The sequence below is a fragment of the Dermatophagoides farinae genome, chromosome 4 (assembly GCF_024713945.1).
Source record: "Dermatophagoides farinae isolate YC_2012a chromosome 4, ASM2471394v1, whole genome shotgun sequence".
NCBI lineage: Eukaryota > Metazoa > Arthropoda > Arachnida > Sarcoptiformes > Pyroglyphidae > Dermatophagoides > Dermatophagoides farinae.
In genome coordinates this window covers 2,227,519-2,243,156 of record NC_134680.1, presented here as the reverse complement: position 1 = coordinate 2,243,156, position 15,638 = coordinate 2,227,519, and the positions used below count along the sequence as shown (strand labels likewise).

Below are 15,638 nucleotides of genomic sequence, written 5' to 3'. Positions count from 1 at the left end.
AAATTACAGATTATCATCTCTCTCTCTCTCTCACTCTAACCTTTTGTTTATTCTTTTCTTTCATTAGATTAAGATTTAAGTCAAAAAAAAAAAGGATTTTCAATATAGAAATGTTAGAAAGAAAAAGATTATGAAATCGAATTTGAACTGTTGTCCAATTACGTTTGTCGTCGAAATCTTTTCTCGAAACAATTTTCTCTCTGTTTCTTTTTTTCGATATATATATATTTTTTTGTTGTTGACAATGAACTTGAATTTATTTATTTCATATGCTTCAATTTGAATTTATTCATTCAATTTGTTATTTTGTATTTTATAATGAATATTTTAATATATATCAAATTCTGTCCAAAGATCTGAACCACATGAGAAAATCTTTTTTTTTTTTTATTTCATTCTGTTGATGGCAGTTTTTTTTTGTCGTTGGGTATATTGTTCATTCATTCGTTCGTTCGTTCGTTCGTCATCATCATTGCCATTTCTTTATTGGTCGTATTTGACATCATTTTTTTTCAATATCATTCTATTGCCACATCCATAAATCAATTATATTTAGTTTACACACACACAGTTGCTAACACAACGCCAATTTTGCAGCCGGAATTGTTGAATTTTCATTTTTGCCATTTTTTTGTCATCATAATCATGATCAAATGACATTAGAGTGGATATTTATAAGCTTTATTAAATGACATCATCATTCCAATAATGATGAACATTATTACAATCGTAATTTAAATTAATTAAAAATTTCAAAAATGACATGATCATATTGAATTTTGACAACAACAAATAATATCTTAATGATTATGATCATTGATTTTTTTTTTTTCGTTGAAACCTTAATGACATTTCAAGGTTAATTTTACAAATAAATTTTATGATGATCATGATAATCTCTTCCAATGATTCACAATGAAAATATTGTTTTTATTCTTTTGAATAAAAAATTTTCAGAATTTTCCCATTTTAGCCAGATTGATTTGTTTGGCTAATTGTTTTTTGTTTTGTTCGTTGACCATAATTCAATCAAATCAATTAATTAGGAATCACCCTCCAACAACAACAATGACAATGACGACAGCAGAAAAAAGTCGTTAAACTTTTAGAAAAATTGTTTGTAATTTTTTTTGTTATTTCGTGATATCCGAATTGAAATCAATTGTCAATCAATATTTAATCAATATTCAATCGACATTCAATATTGCATATATGCATCATTACATCGATTAATTGGGTTTTTGGTATGTATGTGTGCAATATAATAAATAAAAAATAATAATGAAAAACATGGATGGAAATAAAATCCATCAAGACCACGATTCAGCCAGTGATAATGATGATGATGATGATGATGGTAATAAATTTTTTTTTATTAGCAATTGATTGTATCCGATGGGTGATCATTGAAATTCACGGAATAGAAAAAAAAACACATCAAATAATCAATTTTCAATATTTTTAAATAAATACATTCCAGGTCCAACCTGTTGTGCGCACCCAAAACCATCAGAAAATCGTTATTGAGAATGATCTTGGATTGTTTTTCAAAAATGAATAATGTTTGATTGTGAAATTTGTTTTTCATTTTCAATTCACATTTTTCGACAAACAAAATCAAACAAACAAACTAAACATGAATGAAATGGAAACAAAACAAAAAAATATAACTTGATTCCAATTCACTCTGTGAACAACAATGACAGAAAAACAGAAATTTATTTGTTCAATCAGTGAATGAAAAATTTGAATTTGCAAAAAAAAACCGGGCCAAACATTTTTTAAAAAAAAATTGACATCTTTTTTTCATGATTGTCCTCGATTCGGAATATGAAAAAAAAGTACGCAGGTGTAAATGTTTTTGAATGTGCACAATCCATATTTGTGATCAAACAAAATTTGAGGGGGGAGAAAGAAAAAAAAACATTGAAATTTGCCACAACCTTTTTTTTCCATTTGAAAAACTGAATTTATATTTCTCTTGTCGATCTGATTTGTTTTTTTTTTGTTTTTTTTTGTTTTGATCGGTTAACAAATTCGTTCCAAATTTCATGTTTTTTTTTCACATTCCAATTCGAATGAACTTTTTATACAAATGATGATCTTGAAACCAAACCAACAATCGATACTATCGATAAACATGTGAATTGTGTATGCGAACTTTTAAACGACGCAACAAAAATTAATAAATTCATCATCATTTTTTTTATATTATTTACCTAAACGATAAATTTTTTGTTTTCTTTACAATGTCAAATTAAAATCCTAAAATGACGATAATGATGACGATGATGATGAAATTATTTTGATTTGTGATCAAACTTTTTATTTTTATTTTTAAATGTTGTTACTACTTGCTACTGCTGCTGCACATTATTACGATAAAACAAACAAAACAAAAGAAAACAAGAAAAAAAAATCAAATATTCACAAGTTTTTGTTCATCATTCATCCATCCATCTATCATTTGTTTATTCAGAAAGAAGCTATTCCTGGAAATGTACCCAAAAATATACACACACACAGTTATTCGATAAGTATGTTTCAAATGGTCGATGATGATGATGATGATAATCAATAATGAACAAGATGGCCATGAGATAGGATTGTTCGATTCGATTCGATATGTAAATGTTCGAAATTGCACACACACACACACACACACACACACACACACACATCCCAAATCTTTGTATGTAACAAATTTGATAAATGTGTCAAAAAAAAAAATTTAATTTTTTGTTTTATTTGACAATCAGCTCCCGATTTGGATCGAATGAATAATAATTATTATCTATGAATTCAAGACACACAACCAAACATACAATCAACCATACATTCATTCATTCATTCAGAAGTAAAATGAATCCATTCAACCAGTGCATAAAAAGTTAACAACAACAAGAATCAATCAAAAGTACGACAACATATCCATTATTATCGTTTGAATATTTCTTGTTTGAAGAGAGAGAGAGAGAGAGAGAGAATTCTAAAAACAACAAATTGAATGAACAATAATGATGATAATAATATCTTTATCGAATCAACGGCGATCATATATCGTTTTTTTTTCTAGTTTTTGGTCGTTTTGTCGATGTCCATGGAACAAAAACAACAACAATAATGAAATATAATATAGACATAGCCTGCCTTTTTTCCATTCATTTTTTTTCCTGTGTTTTGATGGCCAATGTCATACACAAATTCGTTCGTACAATGTCAATTTCATTACGATTTTAAGTAGTATTTTTTTGTTGTTGTTGATTTTCAAATTGAGTATTTATTTTTATTGTTTGAGGTAGTTGATATTTTTTTTTAAATTTTTAAATTCTCTTAAAATTTTTCCGCACTCACTACAACCATCATCGACTATATATAATGAATAATAAAGATAATGACAGACAACAACAACAGGAAACATAAACATCCATACATATTGATTGTAGATTTGTCTGATGATGATGACAATTCATTTTCGATGATTTTTACTTTTTTTTTGTTTTGATGATAAATCAAAATTTCTTATGGCTAATTTTTCTTCTGTTTTTAATTAAATTCTATTGACATTATGAATGATGGTCAGAGAAAAGGGGTGATGGTGGTGAAAAAGTAGATAATGAGTTGATGATGATGAAGATTGTGAGAGTGAGAGAGAGAGCCATTATGAAGATAGTTTTTTCATTTAAATTTTTTCATTAAAAAAATTTGTTCGTAATTGTTTTTCCACTTATCATGATCATCATCATCAATTGATTGATTGATTGATTCACGTGCTTTTTAAATGACTATTTTTTCTATATGAAATGTTTGTTGATTCTCTCTATGTGTTACTGCGTGTTGTTCAAAATTTCAGATCAAATTGATTGATTGATCTGTTTGAATCATTATGAATCGTATCTATTATAAATACTTGAAACATTAAAAAAAAATGTGAATTATAATTTATCCATCATTTTTTTTTTATCATCATCGAATGAATGTATGAACGAATCCTTTATCGAATACAGAATCGATATGTTCAGTCAAATGTTTCACATTCAATTAATCAACCAATTCGATGATCATGATATATTATTGACGATGACATCGTCGATTATTCAGGAGAAAAAAATTTTTTTTTCTCTCTTTGCTAATTGATTTAAAGTTATCAATTCATTATGGTCAATAATAAATTATTATTGATGAATTGGTGGAATTTTTTCCCATTTCTTATCTATTAAATAACGAATAATATTTATGAATTTTCACCATAAATGTTGATTACATCAATTTTCTATTTTTTTCAAAATCGTTTCGTTTCAATCGAATTTCATCATCATCATCATCATCATCATTATCTTTTCATCATATACAAACATTCGATTCAATTTCGGTTAGTTCCAGGTACACGTTATTATCATTAGATATCTTAGGTAAATTATTTTACCTTGAAACATCAAGGTAAAATATTCATTCAAACATCTTACACATTAAACACACACACACACACCTCTTACAACATTTGTTCAAAAAAAACCTTGGTTACCATACCGGATAGCACACTTATTGATGATGATTATTTATAAATGTGAAAGAAGAAACAAAAAAAAACGAAACGGAAAACCTCTCTCTTTCTCTCCATTCATTAAGGAATAAACAGATTCTAACCTTTTTCGTTGTTGTTTTTTACTTAAAATTTCATTGATCTCACCATTTCGTTTTCTCTATATTCATTCATCATTGACTCTCACCAACTGATTGATTGATTGATTATCAACAAACATCATTCAATCTAACTAATCAATTGAATGAATGTGATTGAACAATTGAAAAGTTTAAAAAAAAATAAATTCAATTTGTATCGCATACAGGTTTCATTCGTTTACAAATTCCAATTTTTTTCAATTTCATTCAAATGATTTTTCAAACAGCAGCCAGCCAGTCAGCAAGCACCAATGAACAAAACCAGAAATACAGTGATAGTAAGAGTGAAAGGAAGATAGAAAGAGAGAAAGAGAAATATTGGTTTTGAAAAGAGACCTGTTGCTGTTGCTGCTGTTGATGCTTTGACGACAAACAAACACACTCCCCATTATAGATGATTATAACAATTTTTCCATTATTCACAATTTAAACATCAACGATGTTGTCGTCATCTTTGTCGTCTTCGTCGTTTTATTCAATGTTGATTCAGCCAATAATAATCGGTTTGGTAGAATCATTCTATTTGATCGATCGATCGAATGAATGGAAAGCGACTGTATTGTATGACTTTACTTCATTGATCTGAATCTATTTTGAATCAACATTTATCCCATCTATCCATCAATCAATCACGCACAGACACAGTGTCACCGGATGATGGACATAACCAATTTGATTCGGTTTAGATAGAAATCAATGAAAACAGAACAAAAAAAATGTTGTTTTCGATTATCGATGATGATGAAATATCCATATTGTTTTCTTATTTGATTTGATAATCGATTCACTTTTTTTTTCTTGTTCTTCTCATTCTTCTTGTTTCATTCTTGGTCACATCAATCAATCAAATGGAATCAACAAAAATCAAACAACAACTTTTTTGTCATTTGTCACCGTGTTTGTTTGTGTGTCTTTGAACAACGGATAGGCCAATTTATCTGATGTCGATCTTGTCCAATAATATTTGTGTTTTGTTTTAATTTCGTTGTTTCACAATGAAATTATCCATCATACTCATCATTCATTTTGTATTATCGATTTTTCGAACATAAAAGTTTTAGTGCTGTTCTCGTAAAATAGTGAACGAATGAGTGTGGAACAAATTTTTTTTCACGATCCAATACGGGTTGATTTTTTTTCTTCTTGTTGAAAATTCAAATTCATCAAACGATGTGAATTGGTGATGGTGATGGTGGTGGTGATGGTGATGACATTTGAATGTTTGACGGCGATGATTACTTTCTCTCATTCTTACTTTCACTTCACTTTCACTCTCACATTCTTCCTGTGTGTTTAATTAATTATTCAATCCTGTTTGATCATCATTGCCATTTGTGAATCTTAATTTTTATATATATGATGATCACACACACAAACATACACACACAGAGTCGTTCAATGTAATGAATGAATAAATACAAAATTGAATTTTGAAAAAAAAATCATTCAAATATTTTGTGTGTATTCAAGTGAAAAAATATTTCCAAAAAAAAAATCAAAATCAAAATCAGATTTTTTTTTTGATTTTTTGTTTGAAGGTAATTTCAATTCACATAACTTGATTTATATATTATTATTATTATTACATACAAAATAAGAAAAATAAAACACTCACCTGATGAAAATGAAGTAATCGACACTAATGAAATTGGATTGAATTTTTTTTGTTTTGTTAAAAAGGTGGTGTATAAATCGAACGTTCTTTTTTTTCGTAATAACATCGTGTGTTGTGTGTGTGTGTGAGTGTGTATAACAAACACACAATACACATACAACGTAATAAATAACGATGGCGACATTTATAATCGCCAACAATCTTATTCGATCATCACTATCGTCGTCATCATTAATAAAATGGTTATCGACAGCGACGACAATATCATCAATCATAATTTTATCCATAATCATTGATTCGATTGAATGTATAAATGATGATGTGAGATATTATCATTATTCTATTGATCATCATCAACAACCACAATCAAATTTAAATCCATATTCATCATTATCGTATCAAACATTACCTGGACAGATACAAAATTTAACAAATCAAACATTTATTTTACGGAAAAAAACTCGTAAACCAAAAAATAATCAAACATTATCATCATTACAACAACAATATCCATTAAAACAATGGCAATCATCAACTTCACTCAATCGGAATAACAACAATTCAACAATAATACATCCATATCATGTACTTATTGGAGAAGGTCGTAGTCCCTTACCATCATCGGATAATAATGAAACTGTTACAGCATCCGGTTCGAATATTCAACCAATTAGTATTATACGTACAAATAGTTTTCAGCGGCAACCATTAATGGATTCACAACAATATCCTGTTCAAGAAGCAATGATCGATATACAAGAACAGCCATTACCAAATTATCAATGTGATTCAATCATACATGATTATCATTTTATTATTGAATCACCTGAATATCCGGCACAATATCCAGTAAATAGAATATGTTCATATTATATTGGTAAAAATCGTACTGATGTTTGTCAGGTGAGATCGATTTTCAAATTTGAAACAAATTCAATTTACAAACCAAAATTATTTCAATTTTCTGAAATAGGAAAATCTCCATTTTAAAACACTAATATTAGATAGTTCAATCTGATTTTTGACTTTTAAAATTACATTTGAAAATTTGAAATTTTTGTTCTCTTTTTCTTCGTTGCATTTCAAGGTTACTATTATTGTCTTTGTTTCGATGATGATGATAATGTGATGAAATCATTCATGAAAATTTACAATATCGATTGATTGATTGAAAAAAAATCAACAATTGAACAGTAATGATAATTCATGTAATTAGCCATTAATGATAATTAACAATCATTCATTTGAATTCATTGAAATCAATTATCAATCATCGTTGTTTATATTTATGGTTTTTTTCCATTCAAAATAGTAGTTTTATCGATTGATTGATTTAGGGAAAATTTCATTTCATTTTCATTCTCATTTTTGTTTTATTTTATTTAAATTTTTAAAATATATTCAGATTGAGCTTACCATCTCTGATATGGACATTGAAGATACGGCTCAATGCACCGGTGATTATCTTGATCTTGGTATCACAAGTATCCAACCATTGAATCAAACTACTAAACAACTACGGCCACAACCGCAACAAGGAGAACGTCTTTGTGGTCTAATGTTACGAAATACAAGACGTATGGATTGAATTTCTTTTTCATTTTTTTTTGTTTATCATTATTGTTGTTTTTAAAAAAAATTTTACTTTAATTTTTTTTTTACATAGGTATTTTAAATTTTCCTCCGAACGCTTCACATATTCGTCTAACATTTCATTCGGATTCAAAAAATAATCGTCCATATCGCGGATTTTCGGCAGAAATTCAACAGATACCCGGTAGTTGTTCATATGTAAATCATTCGTATACGACCAGTTGGAATCCACAATATCCGTTTGGCAGTTCAAAAGGTCCTGTTTATCAACCGGGTAGTAGTAGTGGTGGTGGTTCATATCCAACATCACAAATACCAATCAATATTGGTTCCAGTTCTTATAATCCTGCTTATGGTTATAAATATCCTGCCATTGGTGGTAATCACTATTCACCGCAACAACCTGTTCCTGGAACAGCAGGTGTTAGTTATTATCCACAACAACAACCATATCCAATGTCTGGACAATATCCGATGAATACGGCTGGACAATATCCAGGATATCATGGACAACAACAACCATATCCAACAACAGGCATTAATACTGGATATGGTCAACGATTATATCCACCACAACATCCACTTTATAATAATCGTCCATCCATTCAAGATCCTAGTGGTGTCATCTATCAGAATGCAGATAAAATACCCGGATCTCGACCTGCAATATATCCCGGTAGTGGTGGTGGTGACATGAAATCACCATATGATCGAAATCGCCCATCTTCTATATATCCACATAGCAATACAACAGTTGGACCAATCTATTTGCTATCATATTGCGATGTGTATTTGGGTGAATATCAAGGTGAAATTCGTTCACCGGGTTATCCATTTGGTTATCCAGTAAATCATACATGCATGTATACGATAAAAAAAGCCAAAGATGATGTTTGCGGATTAGAATTAATATTTCATCATTTCGATGTTCAAACACCAAATACTCAAAAAGATTTGACAGATAATTGTCATGGTGATTACCTTCTATTACCTGATGGTGAACGTCTTTGTGGTTATTATACACAATCAATGAGTGGTGATTATAAATTGAAAAAATACTTTGAATTTCCCGAAACATCGGAATATGTATTCATGCAATTCATAAGTGATGGACAACAAATACCGGATGGCAGTGGTTTCTGGATCGAAGTTAAACAGTTATCGAATAGTTGTAAAACCAGCGTAGATTATCCATCTATACGTTGTGATCGTATTATTTCCGGCAAATATTCACAAGTTGATCGAATTTATTCACCTGGCTTTCCACAATATTATGGTAAAAGACAACAATGTGTCTATTTCGTACAACCAATGGATGATAAAACATGTGAATTTGAATTGGATCTTGTACAATTTAGTCTGGAACAGCCATTAAATAATCCACAGGAAGAATGTCGAAAAGATTATCTACAACTACCGGATCGAAAACGCATCTGTGGTCATCATAAATTTCGACGAATATTTCAATTTCCTAAATACCATGATCGTACCAGTATGTTTTATTTTCATTCAGATGATCAAATCGAAGATCGTGGATATGAAATTGTTGTTCGTCAATCGCCAAATAGTTGTGATAATTATAATTACAATATTAGTGGTCAATCACCAACAACACAGCCATGGAATACAAATGTTTATGTTCCATCGAATGATCCGAATATACCACCTGGTTATGTACCGCCTACACCGGTTTTCACATTTGATAACAGTACCGGTGGTTTACAGCCATATCAGCCACCATTACGTCCGGGTAACACCAATATATATCCTGGTGGTCCTAATGTTATTAAAATTGGACCCGGTGAATTCGGTCGTAAAAATCTTTTACCATCAGCTGTAAATATTCCTGGTTATCCAACACCACCACCATATTGGATGAATACAAACATACCGAATAATTTGAACGATCCAAGAAATGTTGATTCTTCTGGTACGATACCATTATTCTATGCAAATGGAACTTTGGCAACACGAATACCACCGATGAAACCGGTGGATATGATACCGTATTTGAAAAAAGGAAAAACAATTATCCAAAAAGATTCTATTGGTCGATCATTCACTATTCACACACCACAAGATATGAATGCTGTCACATTCAATCGCATACCGAATGTTCAACCGGATGAACCTGAATTTCAATCTAGTGCTCGAATACAACAATCGCCAAAAATCGAACGTTTACGTTCATTCGATCAGATGCCAGCTGCTGCAGTCGATACTATGAATATTATGCCCGTATATAATTGTGATCAATCCATTACCAGGCCAGTGGAATATATTCGTAGTCCAAATTTTCCAAATAATTATCCGGTCGTAACACGTTGTATTTATTCAATACTTAAATCCGATACAAGTGTCTGTCAAATTCGTTTACATCTATTGTCATTAGATTTAGAATATACATCTGGATGTCGTAATGATTATCTTCATATTGAACCAACAGGTGAAAAACTTTGTGGTCGTTTTAGCCAGCCGGAAGTTCGTGGTAAGTTTCATGACAAACCATCATTTTAATTCACCATTTTCATAATTTTTTTTCTTGATCCATTAAAAAAAGTTATAAATTATTATGGCTATTCACGTGATATTCGATTGATATTCAATTCGGATCGTGAAATTACAAGCACTGGTTTTGAAGTTCGCATTGAACAGATACCAAATTCCTGTAATGAACAACGACCAAATGTTACTACATTGAATGCTATGGTCATTACACTTGGCAGACAATTTCAACAGAAACAGCAACAACAACAACAACAAAATCAACCATCAACATTGACTACATTACCATTATTGTCAGCTGTTACATCATCACCAATGTCGACACCATCTTTGGATCGATTACGAACAAGTGAACCAGTTTTTGCAAGTTCAATTGGATCACAAGATATTTCACCACAAGCATTGATTAATATGAATCAAACGACAAGTACTACATTGACTCCTGGTATGCTTTCAACAAATAGTCGTGTATGCAAAACAACAACAGCAATAGAAACCTATTTTGAAAGCGATAATTTTCCCCTTGAATATCCAAGTAATTTGGATTGTTCTTATCGAATATTTCGTGCAAATCGTAATGTTTGCCGATTAGAAATTGATTTTGAAGAATTTAATGTTGGCGATGAAAATTATTACGGTCCTGATGGTAATCAACGATCATCGGTTCGTTTCGATGATGATCTGAATGATGATATGACTCAACGACGAGAACTACAACGTAATCGTCCTATTGGTGAATGTCTAAATGATTTCATTGAAATCGATGGTATCCGTTATTGTGGACAACGATCTGGTCAACAGGTGGCAATAAATTTTCCAAAATTTTTAAATGAAATTCCCATACGATTTATATCGGTCAATTCACCACATGTATCCAGTTTTAATGGATTCCGTTTGAAAGTACGACAAATTGATCAAAATTGTCGTACATTATCATCATTAACGAGTCGTTCGAATAATAATAATGATGTTGAAATGGAAGATGAATTTGGTCCAGCCATTGTTGAATCATGTCCAAAATTATCAACGAAAAATTCAAGTTCAACATTGCTACAATCATCATCATCGGCACCAATGATAATGGTTATTGGTTTAGATGGTACAACTAATTATATTGATCCATCATCAACAATCAATGAAGAATTAGTTAAAATACAGAGTCCACAATTTAGTCTACCATCACAGTTACAATATGAACCATTTTTGGATTGCAATTATGTCATACAAAAAGTGAATAAAAATATCTGTGCATTGGAGATACGATTCGAATTATTTTCATTAGAACAATCATTTTCCTGTGAAAAAGATTATCTGCAAATTAATCGATTAAAACTTTGTGGTAAAATACCAATGGATACGACACGTATGTTTCATTTTTCTTTTTCATTTAAAAAAAAATTAAATTTTCATTTTTTTTCATTCAGGTGTATTCGAATTTCTTGATGATCAAATGATTATAAATTTTCATACGGATTCTGATCAACAGGAAAAAGGTTTCGCAATGATACTCAAACAGATTCGATGTTGACCATTCTGAATTCTGGACCAACGATAATTCAATCGATCCATCTTATCATTATGAAAAACAAACAAAGAAAAAAAAATCTAAACAAATCACAGCCACTTTTTTTTCTATCATACACAGTCATCAATAAATTTTGATTAATTTACATATATGTGGTATTATTATATAATTAATATTCTGGACATGTATAACGCCTGTGACGCACATTTATACATAGTGAAAACAAAACAAAACAAAACAAAAAAACTGAACATGAACATTTTTCAATCATCATGATCTTGAACATTAAAATTTTTATTATTGTTATTTTTTTCACGATAAAAATTTATTAATTATAATTATTTAGCACTGATGATGATAAGTGGATGCTTCAATTTTTTTTTTGATTTTGATTTTGATTTTTTTTTTTGAATGTAACAATTTTTTCCTCTTTCTTACACTTTAAATTGTTCATTCTCTTATCATAAATAAAAAATAACCAGCCCGGTACAGGCGCTTCGCGCCTGCCCCAGGCTGGCCCGCGGGGCTGAACAGTCAATATAGCTGGATACCCGCAGGTGTGGCGGCTGCGCCGCCCCCCTGCTTGGTATCCAGAACATTTTTCAATCATCATGATCTTGAACATTAAAATTTTTATTATTGTTATTTTTTTCACGATAAAAATTTATTAATTATAATTATTTAGCAGATGATGGATTTTTGCAGATAAGTATCATTGTTGCAATACTGGTGTAGGAAGGTACTTCAATTTTTTTTTTGATTTTGATTTTGATTTTGTTTTTTTTTACAAATAAACGCGTGCCATTGAATGTAACAATTTTTTCCTCTTTCTTACACTTTAAATTGTTCATTAAATCTTATCATAAATAAAAAATAATGGAATAACTTACCAAGCGATGATGATAATAAATCATGAAAACAAAAACACAGAACAAATAATCTTCAGGCATTTCATCATCAAATACACACTCACACAGGCACACAAAATGAAAATCAATGGTAATTAATACAATTCGAAAAATTCGAACTCTTTCTATGTTCTATTGAATTACTGCACCATCTATTGGATGCAAAAGCTGCAGCAACGTTGCTTTGAAAAAAAGCTTTGTCGAAGCTACATACCACAGAATGCGTTTCTTTGGAAGCGACTTCTACTTCTGAGCTGGGCGAACTGTTCAGCGGCATTCAAAAGTTTTTCCGCATGCTCAGACACACACACACAACACACACTGAGTAGCTCATACTAAATAGTTATGTTTGTACTGAAAATAATTAGGAATGTCCAGCTCGGCTTCCCCGCATCAAATGCCAAGTTAATACAGTTTTTTATACTTGCAGAGTGTAAAAATTGCAGTTTACAGTGGAAATTTAAGCGACATAGAATAGTAGATGATGATGATGATAATAATAATAATAATGGTAATTAATACACTAGAGGTTAATTTTCTTTCTTTTTTTTCTCTCTCATTTTCAAATTTAAACTCCCATTATTTGTTACTATGAGGCTGTTTTTTTTGATTGTAAATTGTTAAAAAAAAAAAGAAAAATTGTACATTAATTGATTGTATTATAAATGTGTGTGTGTGTGATGTACATAAACACAATTCACTATCATCATCATCATCATCATCAACGGCAATAATAAGTACTTTTTTGGGATTGCCTTTTTGAAAAATTTTCATCATTGAATGAATCGAATGTTTTCCAACAAACAAGCAAAGAAAAAAATCGATCAATTGATCATATTCAATACATTGGCGTTATTTTTGGATTATTTAAATCAGATTGATTTTTTTATCGATTCTCATTATGTTTAAACCATTGACTTAAAGATTTTATTTGATTTATTGTTGGTTTGATTGTTTTTTTTTGGTTTTCCTAGTTATAACCACCATCATCATCATCATCATCATCATCATCATGAAATTGGGATATCGACATTTGCGTGCCTTATTGATTATGTTATCAACAATGATGGCATATCTCGGCCGTATGAATCTATCGACGGCTATTGTTGAAATGGCTAAACATCATAAGAAAACTACAACAGGCAATACAACAGACAATACAACGACAACAACGACAGCTAAACATTTTGATTGGAATGAAAAAACCCAAGGTGTTATATTGGGAGCATTTTTCTATGGTTATTTTGCTCTGCAATTAATAACTGGTCGTTTAACAGAAATTATTGGTCCACGATTACTTGGAACGATCGGTTTGGCATCTACTGCATTGATTAATCTTCTAACACCATTTTTAGCCGAATATTATGGATATTTTGTTGCATCACGTGTATTAATGGGTACATTACAAGCTGGTATATTTCCATGTGCATTTGCATTGGCTGCACATTGGATACCGGATCATGAACGTTCAACAGTTACATCGATGGCATATATTGGTGGTAATCTTGGTACAATCATTGCTTCCGGTTTATCTGGTTGGCTATGTAAACATGGTTTTGCTGGTGGTTGGCCATCAGTTTTCTATGTTACAGGTATTATTGCAGCGATTATTACCATATTATATTGGTTATTCATTTCGAATAATCCAGAAGAAAATAGTAAAATCAGTCAAAAAGAAATTGATTTTATTCGAAACAATATAAATACGATAAATGCAGATCGTAAAAAATTACCCGTTCCATGGATGCATTTTCTTCGTAGTCCAGCTATTTATGCAGGAATTTTTTCCCAATTTTCAATGATGTGGGCCATAACTGTAATGATGACAAAATTACCCGATTATATGCATAATGTGATGAAAATTTCGATTGAATCAACTGGTTTTTTCGGTTCAGCATTGTATACGGCCGAGAGTTTAAGCCTATTTTTCGGTGGTATCTTGGCTGATACAATCATAAAACGTGGCAAATATTCAAAGAATCAAATTCGTAAAACATTTCAAGCATTAGCTGCATTCGGTTCAAGTATTGGCCTATTTATCGTTCCATCGCTTGGTCCAAATGCCGGAATGTTTTTATTTGTAATGATCACATCAATGTCATTATTAGGTTTACAATCTGGTGGTATCGTACCATTACCGGCTGATTTAACCACAGAATTTACGGCCACAATATTTGGCCTATTTAATACGATTGCCATGACAAATGGATTTATTGGTCCTTATGTTATTGGTGCAATGTTGGATTCTGATCCTAAACGCCCGCATCATCAATGGATGATTGTTTGGTATTTCACTGCTGCCTTACGTATTGCATCCGGTCTTGTTTTCATTTTTATCGGTTCAGCTGAAAATCAAGGCTGGGATATGCTACATTTACAATAATTAATTATACTTGATTTTGATTAATTTAATTTTTAGACAAAAAAAAATCATTATTCAATCCAATTAAATATGTACAAAACAATTACGTTTTTGTGAAAATGTTAGTGTGTTCTTGCGTGCTGTTGGTTTTTTTAAAAAAAATGAGAGCATAACTCTCTTTAAATTTATTCTTAATTAAAATAAAAAAAAATTATATTTGGAGGGAAACGGGGGCAATGTTTACTGTGTCGACATAGACAATCAATACAAGATGATTATTGAAATTCCTGACATTAATCAACGGAAATTGTTTTAGTTTTAATAGTAATGAACTTACAGTAATTTACACAAATACAAAGCGACTTAATTAATGAAAAAAAATAGGATTATCTATAAATATGACCCGGGAATGGGTCATACAAAAAAATAAAAGGTCCTTTGTTTGTT

At 30.5% G+C, this 15,638-nt stretch overlaps 2 protein-coding genes across 5 annotated transcripts; both read left to right on the top strand.

The window, feature by feature from the left end:
- The first annotated feature begins 2,228 nt into the window (after window positions 1–2,228).
- Window positions 2,229–12,295, top strand: LOC124490751 (uncharacterized). 4 transcript variants are annotated; one of them, XM_075730225.1, is made up of 7 exons: window positions 2,229–2,692; window positions 2,760–2,917; window positions 6,364–7,201; window positions 7,704–7,875; window positions 7,965–10,379; window positions 10,452–11,759; window positions 11,821–12,295. In XM_075730225.1, the coding sequence occupies exons 3-7, from the start codon at window positions 6,473–6,475 to the stop codon at window positions 11,922–11,924; spliced, it is 4,728 nt and encodes a 1,575-aa protein (XP_075586340.1). In that variant the 5' UTR covers window positions 2,229–2,692; window positions 2,760–2,917; window positions 6,364–6,472; the 3' UTR covers window positions 11,925–12,295. The 4 variants fall into 4 exon arrangements, with proteins under 4 accessions (XP_075586340.1, XP_075586341.1, XP_046909258.2 ...); XM_075730226.1 differs by having other exon boundaries at window positions 2,288–2,537; XM_075730223.1 differs by lacking the exons at window positions 2,229–2,692; window positions 2,760–2,917 and adding an exon at window positions 5,131–6,221.
- A 1,217-nt stretch (window positions 12,296–13,512) lies between these two features.
- LOC124490780 (putative transporter slc-17.2) lies at window positions 13,513–15,311 on the top strand. The gene has a single exon (XM_047053332.2). It carries the CDS (start codon window positions 13,842–13,844, stop codon window positions 15,210–15,212), a length of 1,371 nt encoding a protein of 456 aa, XP_046909288.2. The 5' UTR covers window positions 13,513–13,841; the 3' UTR covers window positions 15,213–15,311.
- The last annotated feature ends 327 nt before the right edge of the window (window positions 15,312–15,638 follow it).

Coding starts and splice junctions, on each gene's coding strand:
- LOC124490751 (XM_075730225.1), top strand. CDS start 6,473: ATGGCGACATTTATAATCGCCAACAATCTTATTCGATCATCACTATCG. Junction 7,202..7,703: donor ATCGTACTGATGTTTGTCAG/GTGAGATCGATT, acceptor AAATATATTCAG/ATTGAGCTTACCATCTCTGA. Junction 7,876..7,964: donor AATGTTACGAAATACAAGAC/GTATGGATTGAA, acceptor TTTTTTACATAG/GTATTTTAAATTTTCCTCCG.
- LOC124490780 (XM_047053332.2), top strand. CDS start 13,842: ATGAAATTGGGATATCGACATTTGCGTGCCTTATTGATTATGTTATCA.